The sequence below is a fragment of the Amphiura filiformis genome, unplaced genomic scaffold, assembly GCF_039555335.1.
Source record: "Amphiura filiformis unplaced genomic scaffold, Afil_fr2py scaffold_25, whole genome shotgun sequence".
NCBI lineage: Eukaryota > Metazoa > Echinodermata > Ophiuroidea > Amphilepidida > Amphiuridae > Amphiura > Amphiura filiformis.
The window spans coordinates 1,567,457-1,584,898 of NW_027305489.1; the positions used below are offsets into that span (position 1 = coordinate 1,567,457).

At 37.3% G+C, this 17,442-nt stretch overlaps 1 protein-coding gene across 1 annotated transcript; it reads left to right on the top strand.

Annotated features, from left to right (window-relative positions):
• The first annotated feature begins 28 nt into the window (after positions 1–28).
• On the top strand, positions 29–12,382 carry LOC140143678 (S-phase kinase-associated protein 1). Its single transcript, XM_072165498.1, has 5 exons — positions 29–137; positions 9,206–9,302; positions 9,864–10,078; positions 10,623–10,763; positions 12,318–12,382. The coding sequence occupies exons 2-5, from the start codon at positions 9,206–9,208 to the stop codon at positions 12,351–12,353; spliced, it is 489 nt and encodes a 162-aa protein (XP_072021599.1). The 5' UTR covers positions 29–137; the 3' UTR covers positions 12,354–12,382.
• Positions 12,383–17,442: the final 5,060 nt, after the last annotated feature.

Consider the following 17,442-nt stretch of genomic DNA (forward strand, 5'->3'; position numbering starts at 1 on the left):
TTCTTTGTCACCTTCACCCACAATGCACTGCGAAATTCATGGTGACAGAGTTGTTTTGTCGTCATTTTCCGGCTTTTCCTGTCAAAATTCATTCGTGTTTTGTCACTTCCAGACGATAATTTAATTGGATAAGAAAGGTAATCGTTTTAGATTAGATTCATGTTAAAGCCAAGAGATTGGGATTGTGAATGAACTTTGCTAGGTATTGTAAAATTGATCGCAAAACTTCCCGAAATCATGCATGATTGAAGTTGAACACTACCCTGAGTAAAGATAGTCACTTACGCTGAGCATCAAATTGGTCACTTATCGCTCACTGTTCAAAATGTGACATCTACACCAATTACAGTCCCCGAAACTGTCTACTTTTTAGCCGACCTCAATTCCGAAACATTTAGTGATAGTTAAAATGCGATCCCCAACCCTTTGGTTACCTTTTGGACGAATTTTTCAAATCTCCGCTGAGTCTCCGTGTCTGAAATTCCCGGTACAAACATCGAAAATGTCGCAAAATCTCAGTTCCGGTGATGATACTATATCCGCATCGCTGTTTTCATACATGAATATGCATATCTCTGACCCGGGCTCTGACCCTGTAAGGTCAAAAACGTGGCGTTGATTTCAACCAATCCGATCCACCGTTTAATAAGCAGCTTGATACGGTAAGCGTTGGATTCGTGCGCTTAGAAGGAGGTCATGAATATTGATACGCTACGTCACTGTCCATCATTGTCCATGTACGTCTCATACACAGATTATCCCGGGATAACATGATTATCTATATGATTATTCCGGGACAGCATGATTATCTCGGGATAATTATCCCGGGATATCTGATTTTCCCGGGATAACATGATTGTCTCGGGATAATTATAAAAAAGAAGTGTTACATATGGGACCCATGAGGCGCCGTACAATCTCGGCATGATTATCCCGAGATAACATGATTATCCCGGATAACATGATTATCTCGGGATAATTCTCCCGAGATAACATGATTATCCCGGATAACATAATTATATCGGGATAATTATCCCGGAATATAATCTGATTTTCCCGGGATAACATGATTGTCTCAGGATAATTATCCCGGGATAACCTGATTATCCCGGGATAACCTGATTATCTCGGGATAAGTATCCCGAGATAACCTGATTCTTTCGGGATAATTATCCCGATATAACATGATTATCCCGGGATAACATGATTCATCGGGATAATTATCCCGAGGTAACATAATTATCCCGGGATAACATAATTATATCGGGATAATTAGTGAGCAGGGGGCGGGTGGTCTTAACGCAGCTCTTGTTAGTTTTCCCGAATCTATTGAAAACGTCATAATATAAATATTCATGACCTCCTTCTAAGCGCACGAATCCAACGCTTACCGCTTGATACTGACGTCATATCTGAGGTGACCAGGAGGCAGGAGCTACCATTTTGGTAAACTGAACTCGACTCGTGATCGTGCGTTCTTTTGGTTCACATAAATCGAACAAAATTGTCAATAACGGGTAATAGTATGATTTCAATTTTTTATTAATGAAGTTACTTGTAGTTTTGAGGAATGACAAAGTTGTTTTTGGAAACTTAGATGTTTGTTTCAACTGATGATGTAGGATCGCAAGGTGAGTGAATTCGTGAAGAGATTTGCTTGTTTGAGTGATAGTAGGATACGGGATGTAGGCTAGTCCTCTGTGTTTGACCGGCTCCGACGTCTCAATTCACGACGTCTCAATTCGTACCTGCTTACCAGACAGCAATACTGTGTATTGCTGTATGGAAAAAGATATAGTTGAACACACGATCAAACAGAAACATGGAAACACACACGGGCTATTTCATTATAAATGACAACATTGAGTCCCAAAAGGGGTCAAAATTCAAACTCATTTATTTCATGCAAATTCATTATCATTTCAAAGTTCAGATGGTGTGTCAATAATTCTCAAAATATTAGAGCGTCAAACCCTCAGGAACCATTAAAAAAATTAAATTGAATTTTTGCTGTGTAAAACATAGCTGCCGCCTGGAGGGACATTTTTTAAACAATTTAATACACAACTTTGAAAGAGTATATGTAACCAACATTGGGTTCATACTTATTCATATTTAGTCTGTAATAATTGTTGTATGTTCCTTTACACTTCACTGTCTTAAATATGCCAGTTTCAATATAAAACAATTAGTAAATTGATACTAATCCACATAAATGGTGCAAAATTACTACATATTTTTAAGGATAAACTTTATCTTCACATGAAAAATTCATGAAATAGTCATTTTGTCCTGCCCAATAGCTACACTGATGCATAAGTGAGTATTCTCGTCAATCTGTTGTACTAGTCATGGAAAACCTAAAATAAAAGACCCCTCCTGTGTCATTTGTTCTGGATAGGACACATTTTTGAACACATAATAAAGCATACCGGTACTTTAACTTTAGAAATAGCTGCATCAATAATTCAATATTATTGCATAAAAGATCCCCAGCATTTAAAATCCACTACAAACAGGGTTAATATTCTGGTTAAATTAGGAATATTGCAATTTTAGCTAACCAAGTTCAATGCAGAATAATATCATATGTGTTCTCAACAACTGGACAATAATTTGAACACTAAAGTGGTTTGTAAGCATAATTTGCAATAAAATGCAAAAATTTCTTGTAGGTTTGGCTCTTTGAAATTTTTATTTTTAGTTTGTTTACCAATTCATGGAAATGACATAATTGTGCTGGAGAGGACATTTGTTAAATTGCAAACAGAATCGTGGATACAGGCTTGCAAAATGCAACAAATACCAAATCATGTGCCACCTTGGTAGAAGGAAGACCACTCTTCCTCTACAAATTTCACATTCTATGATATAACCCTTCTTATTTCAACAATTAGTAATTAACTTCAGTTCTGGAGAGGACAAATTTTTAACGCGGAACTGTGGTATCAAGAACAAGTGGTCTACTGTATGTAAAATAAATGAATTCCTCAATCAGTGCCCTGTCCCATCAATTGGTAATATAACACAGATTATACAGGTAGGGTAAGGGTTTATATTTCCTCTTTAATGTTAACAAAAATGGAGGCATGAATTGGAGAGGACACTCATTTTTTATTTAACGAAAATGCCAATTTTGCAAGAATCTCTGAATTTTAACATTTTTGCACCAATTTTCACCATTCAACTTGCATGATGTTCCACACATATCATATTTTCATTGCAACAAGCACATTGCCATAGAATGTACCTAATTTTTCAAAGAATTAATTCAGAATACATGGGCAAAATGAAATGGGACTCCAAAATTGGGTTAAAAATGTACCTTTTGGCAATTTTTTTATAAAAAAAATAGACAGAATTCTGTAAAAATGCTCATGTAGCTTGTAGTTTGTGGCATACTTAGAATTAAGTTAATAACACTGCATTATCACCCTAATTATATCAACCAGATATGATAAAAGCCATTTTTGTGAACGTGTCATTTATAATGAAATAGCCCACACACTCAGCTGAACATGCTGAACATGCATGTCCACATTGTCTACTTGTATACAGCCGTTCTCCGGGAACGGCTGTCTACTACAGCGTCGCTACAATTCACCAGCGAATAAAGTCGGTTTACTTTGACGAAATACTGTCCAACGTTCCCTGCGGGAATCAAGCATGCAAGCAGCCAGGCCCAGGAATAGTGTCAGTGTGCGCCTGTTCAGGCTGTTGTGCTGGTTACTTAGTCTTGCTTATATTTAGTTTTTTTTTAAACTTCCGTTGTCGTGCCAGCGTATCGCTGCACACGAGCGTAAATGCAAGAGCAATAAACAATCACGCTAATTGGCTGATCAACGCACTTGACAATAAGCCGGCTGACGTCTTCGGTAGGGACAGGCATAAAAATTTCAAATTAATTATATCAACATGAATTGGTGTTTATTGGAAGAGAGAACTTCTCAGAAAGAATTTGACACCAAAACCAATCTTCTACTATATTGCTAAGTGAAGTTATGATGAAATTACTGTCGGAACATTAGGCCATATTCTCTGATAAGACTTGCCATAGGAGTGCATGGGGGACTTGATAATTTCTGTGCCCCCCTGTTAATTTTTTGTTTTCATTGTAATTTAATCTAATTTTTTTTGAATATTATGTATATTATCATTTTCAACACATCTGTGAAATTTTGTATGCAAATTCAAAGTTTAAGGTGGTAAAAATGTGATTTTTGTGCTAATTTTGGTCAAATTTTGCCATTTTTCGGCCATTTTGAGCCCATTTTAGGCAAAAACAATGATTTTTCCCAAGCGATAACAAAAAAGTGCTTACTCCCAGCAAATAAGTAAACTGGAATTGTTATGTGAAAAGGATGAAAGTTTTTGTCAAACCATGTTTCCCTTTTGTCAGAAGATGAATTTTTGGTCAAAATAGAATTTTTTCCCAAAAATGCCCCTTTTTGACCCCTTTTTTGACCAAAACAGCGATTTACAACAAGGCCTATCTCACAGAAAAAAATATTCAAAAGTGAAGTCAATGTTGCACTCTGGTTCCTAAAGCATTGAATCTGTTGTCAATGCAAACTAGAGCATCTGAAAAAGATTAATTTTGGTTTTATTCATCATTTTCTCCAAAATGGTGTTTTCAGTGGCACAAAATGGCACAGATTTACATAGGGCTTTATTATCAAGTAAAATAAATAGCGCCCTCGCTCAGATGTGCCTGTCCCTATCTTCGGCATGGCGCGTAGCGTAGACTGTAGTAGGCGACCTACGCGATCGCAATTCACCAGCGCGTACCCGGACCACGGAAGTTTTAAAACAACAACTTTAGGTGGCTTGTAATTGCTGTTTTAAATGCTTCATGCTCATTGTTCAAAACGTGACTTGTGTAGTTGTACACACCCATGCCATGCACCAAATACAGCCCCGGAATGCCACTTATAGTTGTAGGCTGTAGCCAAAATAACAAATTCTCGATCATGAGAGGGTGTACCTTCTGCGTCAGCGTACTTTTCATAGAATAACACAATTGCGCGACCTGCTTGACCTTGCCTAGCAACGACCGTGTGATTGGTCAATTCTCAAAAGCTGTGTTTGCGCCGTAAGCGCCGGTCTTTGCGTTGGCTCTCATGATCGATAATTAAATATTTTGGCTATAGGCTTAGCGGACCTCAAGGGCCTCAAGGCTCGACTCCGAAAGTCGAATTAGTCTAGTCATGACACATGACATGTTAGTCATGGGATAGTTAAAAATGCGGCGATCTTTTCCTTTAGTTTAGACCACCCTCTCTATATAATAGGGACTAAATTATTACTTTTGCTTCAGGGCTCGAATTTGGCGCGGGTCCGGGGGCCATTGCCAGCTAGAATCACGGCGGGCCTGTTGTACGGTGGTCTGGCTGGCCCGTGTGGCCTGTTGTCAGTGGCTACATGGCGGACCTGTCTTTACGATGTCCTGAACTGGCCCGTGTGACAGATTTTCAGTTGAACATGGTTTATAAGGGTCTTTATAGTGCTTTTCTCGCTTTTAAAATATTCATTTCTACCACGAAAATCTATTTCTTTACCGCATGGTAGCAGAATTCGACACCCATTACAACTGAGTTTGACCTGATTTTCCAGCCCGAGTTTACAAAAAACGGTCCATTTTATGGCATATCCAAGTAACAAAACAAGTAATATAATCTATCTACTACTCAAACCATTCATTATATGGACATTTTAAGCTGATTTATGAGAAAATATTTGTGTATTTTAGTGAGAGTCCGGTCGAGTGAGTCCTTTAATAACAAGAAATGTCTTCAAAAAAGACAATTCATAAAAAAACAGTGTCTGAAAAAATAAAATAAAGTACATACTGCCCTCTATATTTTCTTTCCTTTGGGGGTGACATTTTTGAACTGGGTGGGTGCATCTTGACCCGAGACAGAACAAGTTTGTATTGGTTAGTGGGTCAGGGTCACCCTAGGTCATCCAGGGGTCATCTGAGGTCAAGTTGGTAAAAACTGTCATATGGGCATGAAACTTGGTAGGTACAGTCAACATTTAAAGCCAAATTTTTGGAAGGTCATTTCGGGGTCACCAGGGGTCATCTGAGGTCAAATTAGTAAAGACTGTTGTATGGGCATGAAACTTGGTGGGTACAGTCACCATTTAGAGCCAAATTTTGGGAAGGTCATTTCGGGGTCACCAGTGGTCATCTGAGATCAAATTAGTACAAACTGTCGTATGGGCATGAAACTTGGTGGGCAGTGTTCGATTTACCTGGATTCGCATCGCAAAATGCGAGTCATTTTCTACAAACTGCTACTCAACTACACAGACCAGTAGCAAAAAATGCGATCCAAAAAATTCGGGGGAAAATGCCTACTTGCGACCGTGAACCACGCTGATATACCATCATTTGCAAGTTACCATTTGTTGAAGTCAAAAATGTCTCCATAAATTCCATTTCCAAGAAAATCATCCACAAAAATATGACCCAAAAGTCCCCAAATCGTGATGTTTACGCCATTAAACGAAATACAGTATCCTCCCTTATATGCAAATTTTATGCAAATGACCTGTTGTGTTACATACTTCCATGTATTACCAGATAACAAAAACATGCATATTCATTTATGACATCATAGAAGTAGCAATGTTTATATGGGTGTATAGTTCAGTGGTGAGACGGAAATATCGTGTGTCCTTGGTGACAATCTTCCAAAACTACACAAGATTTTTAGGATTTCATAGATTCCTCACATTATTTTAATGCTTCAGCTAGTAAATAAGTGAGTTTCCTCTACTCAAAAATGTAGGACTTCTCTTGATTACTGAAGGAAAATTTATGCGTTTAGAAAGGGCACATGATAATCAGCTTAGGAAGTTTAGGTGCGAATTTTGAACCACATTCGGTCTGCAATTGCAATTGCATAACGTTGCCGGGACGTTGCCTCTCTACTATGTTAACTGGCGCATTATATGGTAAAGTTTCACATCATCTAGTAAATTTCCTTCCAAATGACAAAATTACCCAGTAATATTAAGCTTAACAAATGTTACAGTTTTCCATGCATGGGTGTGGTATGTGTAAATTATTGTTGCAATTTCAAAACATCAGATCCATGGATGGGAAGGGCAATGTAACTAGAATAAGGTGGATTTTCCCAGAAGGTTAGGTCTTTCTTTTTTCCAATACGGCCTAAAGATGGTATCCATGCAGTGCTTGATTTTTGTCTATTTTTTTAAGCATTGAGTACCGGGATTGAGTAATCTGTGAGAAGACAAGAAAATACAAAAAAATCGATAAAATATGGTGAAAACAAACTGCTACTCAAAATTTTGGAATTGCTACTCAAATCTGAAAGTGAGTAGCAATTTTTGCTACACAAAAAAATAGATGAAAATCGAACACTGTTGGTGGGTACAGTCACCATCAGCTAGGTAATCGAGACAGCCGAGAAATGACAAATACGGGTGACCGCCTAGTTCTTTTTAATATGCATGAAATAACAGTCGCATACAAATTACAAACTTGTCATTATTATTATCGGCCTGTTGAAGTGCTGGCGGGCCAGCTGAAAGTTTAGACAACTGGCCAATTATGGGCCAGCTGAAATGCTGGCGGGCCAGCTGAAAGTTATAACAACTGGCCCTGTGGGCCAGTTGTTAAAAAAGTTAAGCGTAAGCCCTGTTTTGCTTGCAAGGTTTACTGTTGCATCAAGGTTAACAGTTGAGTTGCCAAACACTTTAATGCATGACTTTGATAAATGAGGGAAATTATGAATTTATGGGGTAAAAAACAAAGTTAAAACAACTTTTTGAAAACAAGTGAAAACGGTTATTCTGCTGGGAAGTTTTTGTCTCAAAAAATAATTCAAAAATTATTGGGAATGCAAAAAACATACCTTCATAAAATCGGTATCAATTCCGTCACATAAAATAGGTATGCCACGCAAACCTTAGTTAAATGCTAGTCAGCGAAATTCGCCTAGGCTAGACAATACATATTTACATAGAAATTTCAATTTTTTTCAAGAACAGGTCGGTCAAGGAAACCTACATAAATATGTTTTCTATACTTCACTTGACCCAAATATATGATTTTTTATGGTGATGAGACACTCACACATGGAATTTTAGAGGGATTTTGATAGCAGTTCCATTAGGCCCTCCGCACTTGATTATTAGTTTCCTGTTTACCGCCCGCGTCCAAAATTGAAAATCTCAAAATAATTATTTTATTTTTATTTCTAATTTTCTCCTTTAAAATAACTTTCAAAGTACCCGGTACTTATACTTGTCATTTTCTGACTTTTAAATATCAACAATAATAATAAATGAACAAAGAGTACAACTCCACCTTCACTTATTCATAAAATCAAATATTGTTGGAGGGGTTGGAGATTGCATTTTTCCTCAAAACAACATGTAACTTCATTAATAAAAAAAAATGAAATCCTACTATTACAAGTTATTGAAAATTTTGTTCGATTTATGTCAACCAAAAGGAAAATTTCAAACCGATTTATCTAGCACAAGTTGACCAAAATGGCAGCTTCTGGTCATCAAGATTCACAAAGATGGCTATCTCGCATGCGTATCATGACGTCAGTATCAAGCTGCTCGGTGCTCATTAAGTATTCATGAACCCGATCACATGTTCTCAATCCGTAGATCCTAGTGGTTGGAATTGTCGCGATGTGCTTGACCTTACAGGGGTCAGAGATATGCATATTCATGTTTTTCATGGCGTTCAATAGCTACTGGCTAAACAGCGATGCGGAAGAAGTATCCACCATCGCCGGGACTGAAAAATGTGCTACATGTAATTTCGATGTTTGTACCAGGAATTTTTAAGACACAGAGATTTTGACAAATTCATCCAAAGGTAACCAAAGGGTGGGGATCGCATTTTTTAAACTATCACTAAATGTTTCGGAATTGAGGCCAACTAAAAAGTAGGCCATTTCAGGGACTGTAATTGGTGTACATGTCACATTTTGAATAGTGAGTGAGAAGTGACCAAATTGGCTGTCAGCACAAGTGTCGTGTCTTATACTAGGAATAGGTTGAACTTCGGGCGGTATTAAAAACCATTTACAATGTTATATTGAAAACATCATTAGGAAATGATATTTTGATTAAGTTATGGTGGATTTTGAAGAACATTGTGTACCATACCAATACAATCATGTAAATCAAATTGGTGATGATTTTATTTTTCTAGATGCCGAACATCAAATTACAGAGTTCTGATGGTGAGATATTTGAGGTGGATGTGGAGATAGCAAAACAATCAGTAACAATCAAAACTATGTTAGAAGGTTAGTCACTTTTTTTAGTTTACTGTAGATAGTAAATATACTGTATAAGCTGAGTTTTGAGCACAAAGCTGACACTTTTGAGCAGGTATCAATTTTGAGATTTTTACATATCTTAAATATAGAGATATTTTGCTCCACAACACTGTTTCTCCCAATGAAATTGGACATTCTTAAGCAAAGATACTGAGTTCGTAAGTTTAAGTTATTGTATTATAAAACTGGAAATTGAGATATCGGCCCTTAAAAATATTATTGACAATGTTGAGAGTAGGAATTACCTTGAAAAAGTTTCAAAAAATTCAAGATGCCAGTTTTATTCCGGTCTGAAACTATCAGACAAAATTATAAACATTAATAACATCACAAATTCAAGCAACAAACCCAAATTGTGAAAAAAACCACCCGGGCAGATTTTTGGCTATTTCTCCATTAACGATCCTGCCCAAAAGTGTCTCCTTTTGACATGACACGTCACAAATCTTGCCATTCCGGGCCCTCGAAGTTTGATCTTTTTGGATAACATAACTTTAACCTTAATTGGATGACACAATTGATTTACAGATTTAGGTATGGATGAAGATGACGATGATGCAATCCCTTTACCCAATGTAAATTCAGCCATCTTAAAGAAAGTAATCCAATGGTGCACATACCACAAGGATGATCCACCACCGCCAGAAGATGATGAGAACAGGGAGAAGAGGACGGACGACCTTTGTGGCTACGATATAGAATTCCTTAAGGTGGACCAAGGGACACTCTTTGAACTTATCTTGGTAAGCATTTTAACCTATGATCTCAATACAAATTTAGACCTACCTCAAATTTTCTGGCACAACTGTGACTTTCATCAGGAGACTGGCAACCCATGTCTAGGGATCAGTGACTTGACCCCAAATTTGGGCTATACACTTTGTATTGGCTCCCATCATGGCTCAGTGTTGGTTGGTTGATCATAACTCTGATGTAAATTGCCTCCTTCCACTACGCCGAAAAGTAGACCCATGTTAAGAGTGCTATTAGTTGACCTGTCTGGTCTATATTTTGTGTGTTAAAGAAAGTAGACAATGTATTATCCTTGAATTAATCATTTGTGATGCTTCTGGCGAGATGTCAAAAGAAAATTCTTAAAATAAAATATTTTGATATTAAGGGCCCCCCAATTACGAGCTGATCAAATTATAAACAAAACATCTCAGGCCAAATACTTTCCTGAGGTAATGAGCAAAATGACCTTTCTGATGTGGAAAATTTATTTTGATTTTTGCATCACCCAATATTGACATAATTTTGTCTTTTTTTTTCCTACTATATTGGCAGGCTGCAAACTACTTAGACATAAAAGGTTTACTGGACGCCACATGTAAGACAGTAGCTAACATGATTAAAGGCAAAACACCAGAGGAGATCAGGAAAACATTCAATATCAAAAATGACTTCAGTCCTGCAGAGGAAGAACAGGTGGGTAAACTGATTATGAATAAATTATGTAGCACCTTCAGAACAGTTATCAGAGCACTTCACATTTACTCCACTGGCACTAGGATATATCACATAATTTTGGCTGCAAATGGCTACCAACAATAACTGAGCTGGATGAATAACCCCTAGCATCTCCCTATTGTACACTTGAGTATTCGCTGTCGTAGTGCACGTTACAATATGGCCATTGCCAGGTCAACTGGATCACGCTTTCTTTGTTACGAACCACTGATCGAAATGATCACAATACAAAGCCTATGGCATATCAAAATTCTGAACAGGTGTATGAGCCCAGGCTTGGAACAGTAACCAATGGTTACTAATGTGCACTACGACAGCGAATAGTTGGACAAATGAAATAACATATCTTGCCCAAGGTCACATTGTGTTGGTCCTGACAGGGTTCAAACCCCCAACCTTGTTGTGATCATGAGCCGAACGCTCTCATTCTTTCACCTTAGCACAGGTTGAAACATTCCCATACTATGGGTCATAACCAGGGGCCAATAATTTGTGTGGACAAAAAATAGCAAATTGCTAGGAAATAAATGACAAATGCATGGGAAAAAATACCAGATCAAAGGAAATTGTAGAAAAATGGTAAATTTTGAGGGGTAAAATGTGCAGAAAGTGATATATCGCTTAGAATTGCATGGCTAAGTTTGTGCATTATGTGCAGAGCTTTGACAACGTCAATCAAACAAATTCATTTGAAATGCATTGATTTTTATCATCTTAAATTCAAGAACCATAGAAAAAGATTTATAAGCTTCTACAAGATATACATATTTAGACTCGGAGCAATTTACCCTTAGGTTTATAATACCTAGAATCAACAGCTAGCTGTCATTTGATTTTCTTTGAATAAACAAACAGCAAAATGTAATAGTAACACCGTATAGTATAGTGAATTGCACAGAAAAATTCAAATTGCACAGACCAATGCATATTCAAATTTTGTAGTGTGATTTCACACAAGGAAAATAGCACAATTGCTGCCAACATTTCATCACAAACTTTGAAAAATATGCTTAAGGGGGTACTACACCCCTCGATAAATTTGTGTCTATTTTTGTATTTTTCAAAAACTAATAACACAGTGGTAACAAAAGTTACGCATATTATAGGGGCAAGGAATCCAAGTACTACACTGGAATTTCAGTGACCCAAGACAAGCGGTTCGTTATTTATGATTAGAAATAAGGTACCGCTAGGATGTACCTCATTTCCTATCATATATACTGAACCGCTTGTCTTGTGTCACTGAAAATTTCAGTGTAGTAATTGGATTCCTTGCCCCAATAATATACATAACTTTTGTTACCAGTGTGTTATTATTTTTGAGAAAAATGCAAAAATACTAACAAATTTACCACAGGGGTGTAGTACCCCCTTAAATGACTGGATCTCTAATTATGTTGAATAAGATACTTGCTACAATTAGTCTGTAGCCTATTTTACAAATTACAGGTTTGAAGCTCTAGGCCTACATATTAAATAACACTTTGTTGATGTTTTTGTTTCTGATTTCAGGTACGGAAGGAAAACAGCTGGTGCGAAGAGAAGTAGATATTTTTACGCTTTGTTGTCTTCAGCTTTTATGACCATCATTGTTGTTTCATTGGCTTGTCTCAAGTTTATGGAAAAAATATGTGTTTGTTATTGCTTATTACCCTGGATTGAAATATTAATATTATTATTGTGTATACATGCAATCATAGACAAGCCAGTTAGTGGTGCCCAGGATGTTGTGTGTTGCTTGAGCCCAGAGATAAGGCAAAGGTTGTAGTCATTGAGTCACATTCCTGAAGCTTTTTGTATAGTATTGTTCTCCTGCTTTTATGAAGGCTAATTGTTACCATCATGCCATTTTGTCAACATTTTGTGTTATTATATAAGTGAGGCCTGACCCAATGTTCCTTTTAAGGCCGTATGACATGCAATTGGCGCGGGACTTTCCGGAATTGGGAAGAAGAAAGATGTTTTCAGTCACAGAATCCTGGTTTGCAGGATGCAGGCATCTACATACCCACAGATTAAGATTGGTGTAAGTACACTGAACACAATAAGCTGGTTTGAACCAGATTGATCAAGGACAAATAGAGTGAGCTGCATATAAAATGCATGTGAAGTTTTCTGGCTCTGGGTAAATTTTAGCTCTGCTCATGCGCAACATCCTTGACATCCCACCATTTTGAATAAAGCAAACTGGGCTATTCCAGTCGAAATCCATACACCCTTTATGGAAGACATTGCTTTAATCTCCCACACAGGGGTTGTAGATTTCAAATGGAATTGCCCTTCCAGGCAACCCCATTTGAAATTGGCACTCCCTGTATGGAAAATAAACCCCATTTGAAATTGGCACTCCCTGTATGGAAACTAAAGGTCATGATCATTTGGGGCCTATGGATTTCAACTGGAATTGCTCGATGGCTGCATTCACCGATGTAATCATATTTTGACTGATGTGTTTCATAATTATACAAAATTTGAAATGTGTACATTGTTTGGTAAAAAAGTTTTCTCTAGTTTACAACAATTTATGTGACCTGGTGGCTTTTGATGGATCACATTCACAAGGCTGGTGAATTGATTTAAAACTAAATTAACTGTTTTTTATGTGCACGTTTGTCCCTGGGTAGACCTGTTGGTTTTTGCCTTGTCTTGTGTTGTTGGTTGCATTGCCGCATTTGCCGGCAGTTAGATTAATTCCTCAGTCCGTCAAAATCAACTTGAGCATGGAAGTTACCTGATTTTACTCAAATTTTGACTCCCAAATAGTCGTAATTAATCATCTAGATGTGACTGTTTGGTGTCAACTCCCGGGGGTGCCACTCATATACCATTGCATGTTGTCATCACTGACCAGACACTTTTATTTTTCACCCAAAACACTGACATGCCCAAGGGCTGAAAGGTAACCCTTACCACTGACCTGCTATGAAAAAAAGGATACCCAAATCACTGACCACAGCCATGGTGCAAACAAAGGTACCCATATCACTGACCTTACATGTCCCAATGACCCTTTTCACTGACGAAGGTAGAAAGCAATATTTACCTAGTGTATTTCCAATCCCTTTACATACAATTTCTGTTATAATATGAAATAGCCTGGAATATCATCCTTAACACAAAATTGTGGGCTAAGCCCTGAAATCTGAAATATAAAGCACTTTTTTTCCCCGTTTAACTTCGGTTTTGCGCGAGTGACAAACAGCGATGGCAAATGTCACTTCACGATTTCCAAAAGGCATGGTTCCTGTCATATCTGGTTCAGCAGTCAAACGTATGTCGTAATCCATTCCGATTACACAGTATCTGTACCTTGTACAAAATTCGTAGTCTCTACGCCCGCCTCTCGCAGCCCGCTCGGCAGCCCGCTTCGGCAGCATGCACAAACATCACTGAGTTTTAATCATGGTACAAGACCGGGCACAAGACTAATATATTACACTTACAGACCCGGAAGTAAGAAGTTGTTTACAATCAGGAACGAAAACAGCGGCTGACGCCAAATGCTGGACTTTGATTTTCATGAACCCAAAACGCCGACATATCTATTGTAAAAAAGGTACCCTTTTTCCAGAAAACACCAAAATTGAGACCCTTTTTCGCGTCCCGCTGGGGCGTGGCCTATGCTTAAAAAGATACCCTTTTACCGCGAAATTTTGGTCGGTGATGACTTCATTGACGGTTCAACTGGCACCCCCGGGTGTCAACTGCTAGAAAAGCTGATGTAGTGTAACTCTAAATTACGCCAACAATTCTACATGTAGATGCATCATGAGCAGCTCTGGATATGCAGTCAATTTTAAGTCTAAGCTGCATCATTCATGTGCGAATGTACATCTGAAATGAAAAGTTGTTTTCAAATAGATTTTGCCACTTGCTTAACCAAAACTTTAATATAAGAGTTATTTGATTGATCATTAAATCAGTTCACCAGGTCTGTACCTTCAGCTAAGTATTGCTTATTTAATTAGACTATCTAGAATATAAGTTTTCATGGACAACTGGAACAGGTTACAGAAATCTCATGTATCGATTTTCAGGACTAGAAAATCTATCCAGTTTAAAATGAAAGAGGAAGAACAGAGGCACTAAAAATGTGATCTTACAAAATTGTATGCTGCCAATAAAGTGCACATGAACTTTGATGATAAAAGGCATATAATTTGATGATTTTGACATGAGGAAAGTCATATTGATTGTCTTTTCCTGACAGTGTAAGATCTCTACTGCAAAATCTCCAGTATTTAGTTATGTGATTTATCAATTAAGTGGGCAGGTCACAAAGTTGTGTGCTCTCAAGTTTAACATTTACATGTAATAGCTGTGCTAGCTTGATATGTTGCATATACACATGTCCCGAAAACAATAAAAATAACCTCATTCTGTATATTTATAATTGCCAGTAGAATGATAAACTACATTTTGTATCTTTATGTCATGTGTTTCAAGTTTTAAAAAAATGGGGAGAAACTTTTTTTTTAAATGGGAGAACCATTTTTTTGTAGAATGCACAAAAAGTTGATACTAGATACACTACTGGAGCTATTTCCATGCAATGCAAACTGTTGGTTGTATTTAGTTTTAAAACTGGTCCATGTCCTCCCAACGGGTACAGATTGATGTGTCATCGTTGAAATTCAATTTCAATGTTATTGACCTGTGCCTGCTGGGCTGTGAGGCAGCTAACATCCATCTTTGCTTCAAACAACTTGGGTCAGGCAGCTATGGGTTTAATGTATAACTTAAACAGGTGAAATAGTTGCAAAGCTTATCAACATCAAGTCAAGTAAATATCACTTCCCCTTCAATGAATTTTGCTGGTTTGCTACAAGATGCACCGGGCTGCAGTGAGTTTAACATCTAAGACCATTTTTGGTCCTGGGTACTCCCTTCTAAACTAGTATGAACACAAAGGAGTTGTGAGCATCTTTAATCACACTGCAAATAAGAGATTGTTGGACGTAGATATTATTGAGACACCTTAAAATTAAAGGTTCTCCAACTCTTTCATATTTTGTTTTTCAAAATAAGCTTAGTTCAATTACAGGTATTCAAACAACAATCTTAATTAGCAGAGAGCTGTTAGCTTGGTACCAAAGGTGAGAAAGTAATACAAATATAATGTAGAGGCTGGTGTTTTTACCTATCAGCTTTTGAAACTCAACTGCCATAAAGAAAACTAGTATAATCGGAATACATCTCATTGGAGATAATTTGGTTACTGGTCTGCTCCCTGAATAATTCACCTGTATGTTCCTCATACGTTGTAACTTAACTATTAGCAGCATAGATTGGCCAAGGATGCTGTTATGTGTTGCTGATTACATGGACAACACACAATCAACAACATTTGTGCATCTTTGGTTTATAAGCGGTTGCCAAGGCTATAGCCATAGGGAAACACATTTGTTTAAATTACAACAGGTGTAAATACTCATCAGCCTTGTAGATACTTGATCTGTTTTGCTGCATTTTGTAGTTCACCATCTGTGGTATTAACACTTCCTTATTGTGTCATGTGCTCTTGTAATATTGCTGTCTATTGGGGTCAGAGGGGATGTAACTTCTGGGGTTCAGTTCTGTCAAGTTTTGCGAGAATCAAATCTGATTCCGGCAAGGTTGCAAGCATATTAAAAATATTAACAGTTTTCAATCAATATGCTGCCTGTACATCTATTTTGTGAAAATAACTTTACAAGCATGGATTCCCTAATTCACCCCAAATATCAGACTTTGATCTAAACATTTTGTCAGAATCTACATTCAGGTACAAGCATATTATACACAATCGTCCACTTTTAGGGGACTGAATTGCCCCAGAGGTTTACACCCCTCCCCCAGGAATTTCAGATTTTAGACCCAGCCTACTGTAATATACATTGAAAACATTGAAGTGTGGTATTTTGTCTTTGTAAAGAAATGAGAGTATATAAAATCAAATTGATTTGTGGTGTAAATATGGTGACATGAATGGATGAGCAAAAACAAACATTAATGTTCTGAAAACGTATCTTTTGATCACCAGATCCTTTAAGGAGATGATGATTTAAGTCATCCAGGTTATTGGGGAGCATATAAATGTGTAAACAACAACCTAAACTTGCTATGTTGTTTTAGCAACTTGCCAGAGCACATCCATGACTTGCTAAACTAGGGGTGCATTTCACTTGATGTGTCATAAATCTTATATCTGTCGTAAGTTCCGATGTATCACAACATCCAATCGCAGAGATTTACAATTGGTTCTCATCATAATGGGTAGTTGTAAAAGGAACTTGTCATAAAGATGCAATCAGTTAAGAGTTATTGTAGCTTTACGATGAATTTCTTATGCTATGATGATGATGGGTTAAAAGTTGAGTGAAACAAGCCCCAGGGGTGTATGTGTGGAGGTTGTGCGGAGCAGGTGCCAAAATAGCATCAAATCTGTAAAATAATGTGTAGTAACAATCGGCCCATTTTAGCTTCTATGTCCAATTTTGAGTGAATTCAACATGGTTTGCAAAATCAAAACTTTTCATAAAATTAATAAATTCAGTCATTTTGCATTATTGCAATTGTATCTTAAAATATGGACCAAGTATGATATATAGTTGTCGATTTATTCTGTAAAGAAAAAAACTAAGTTAAAGGTATGTTA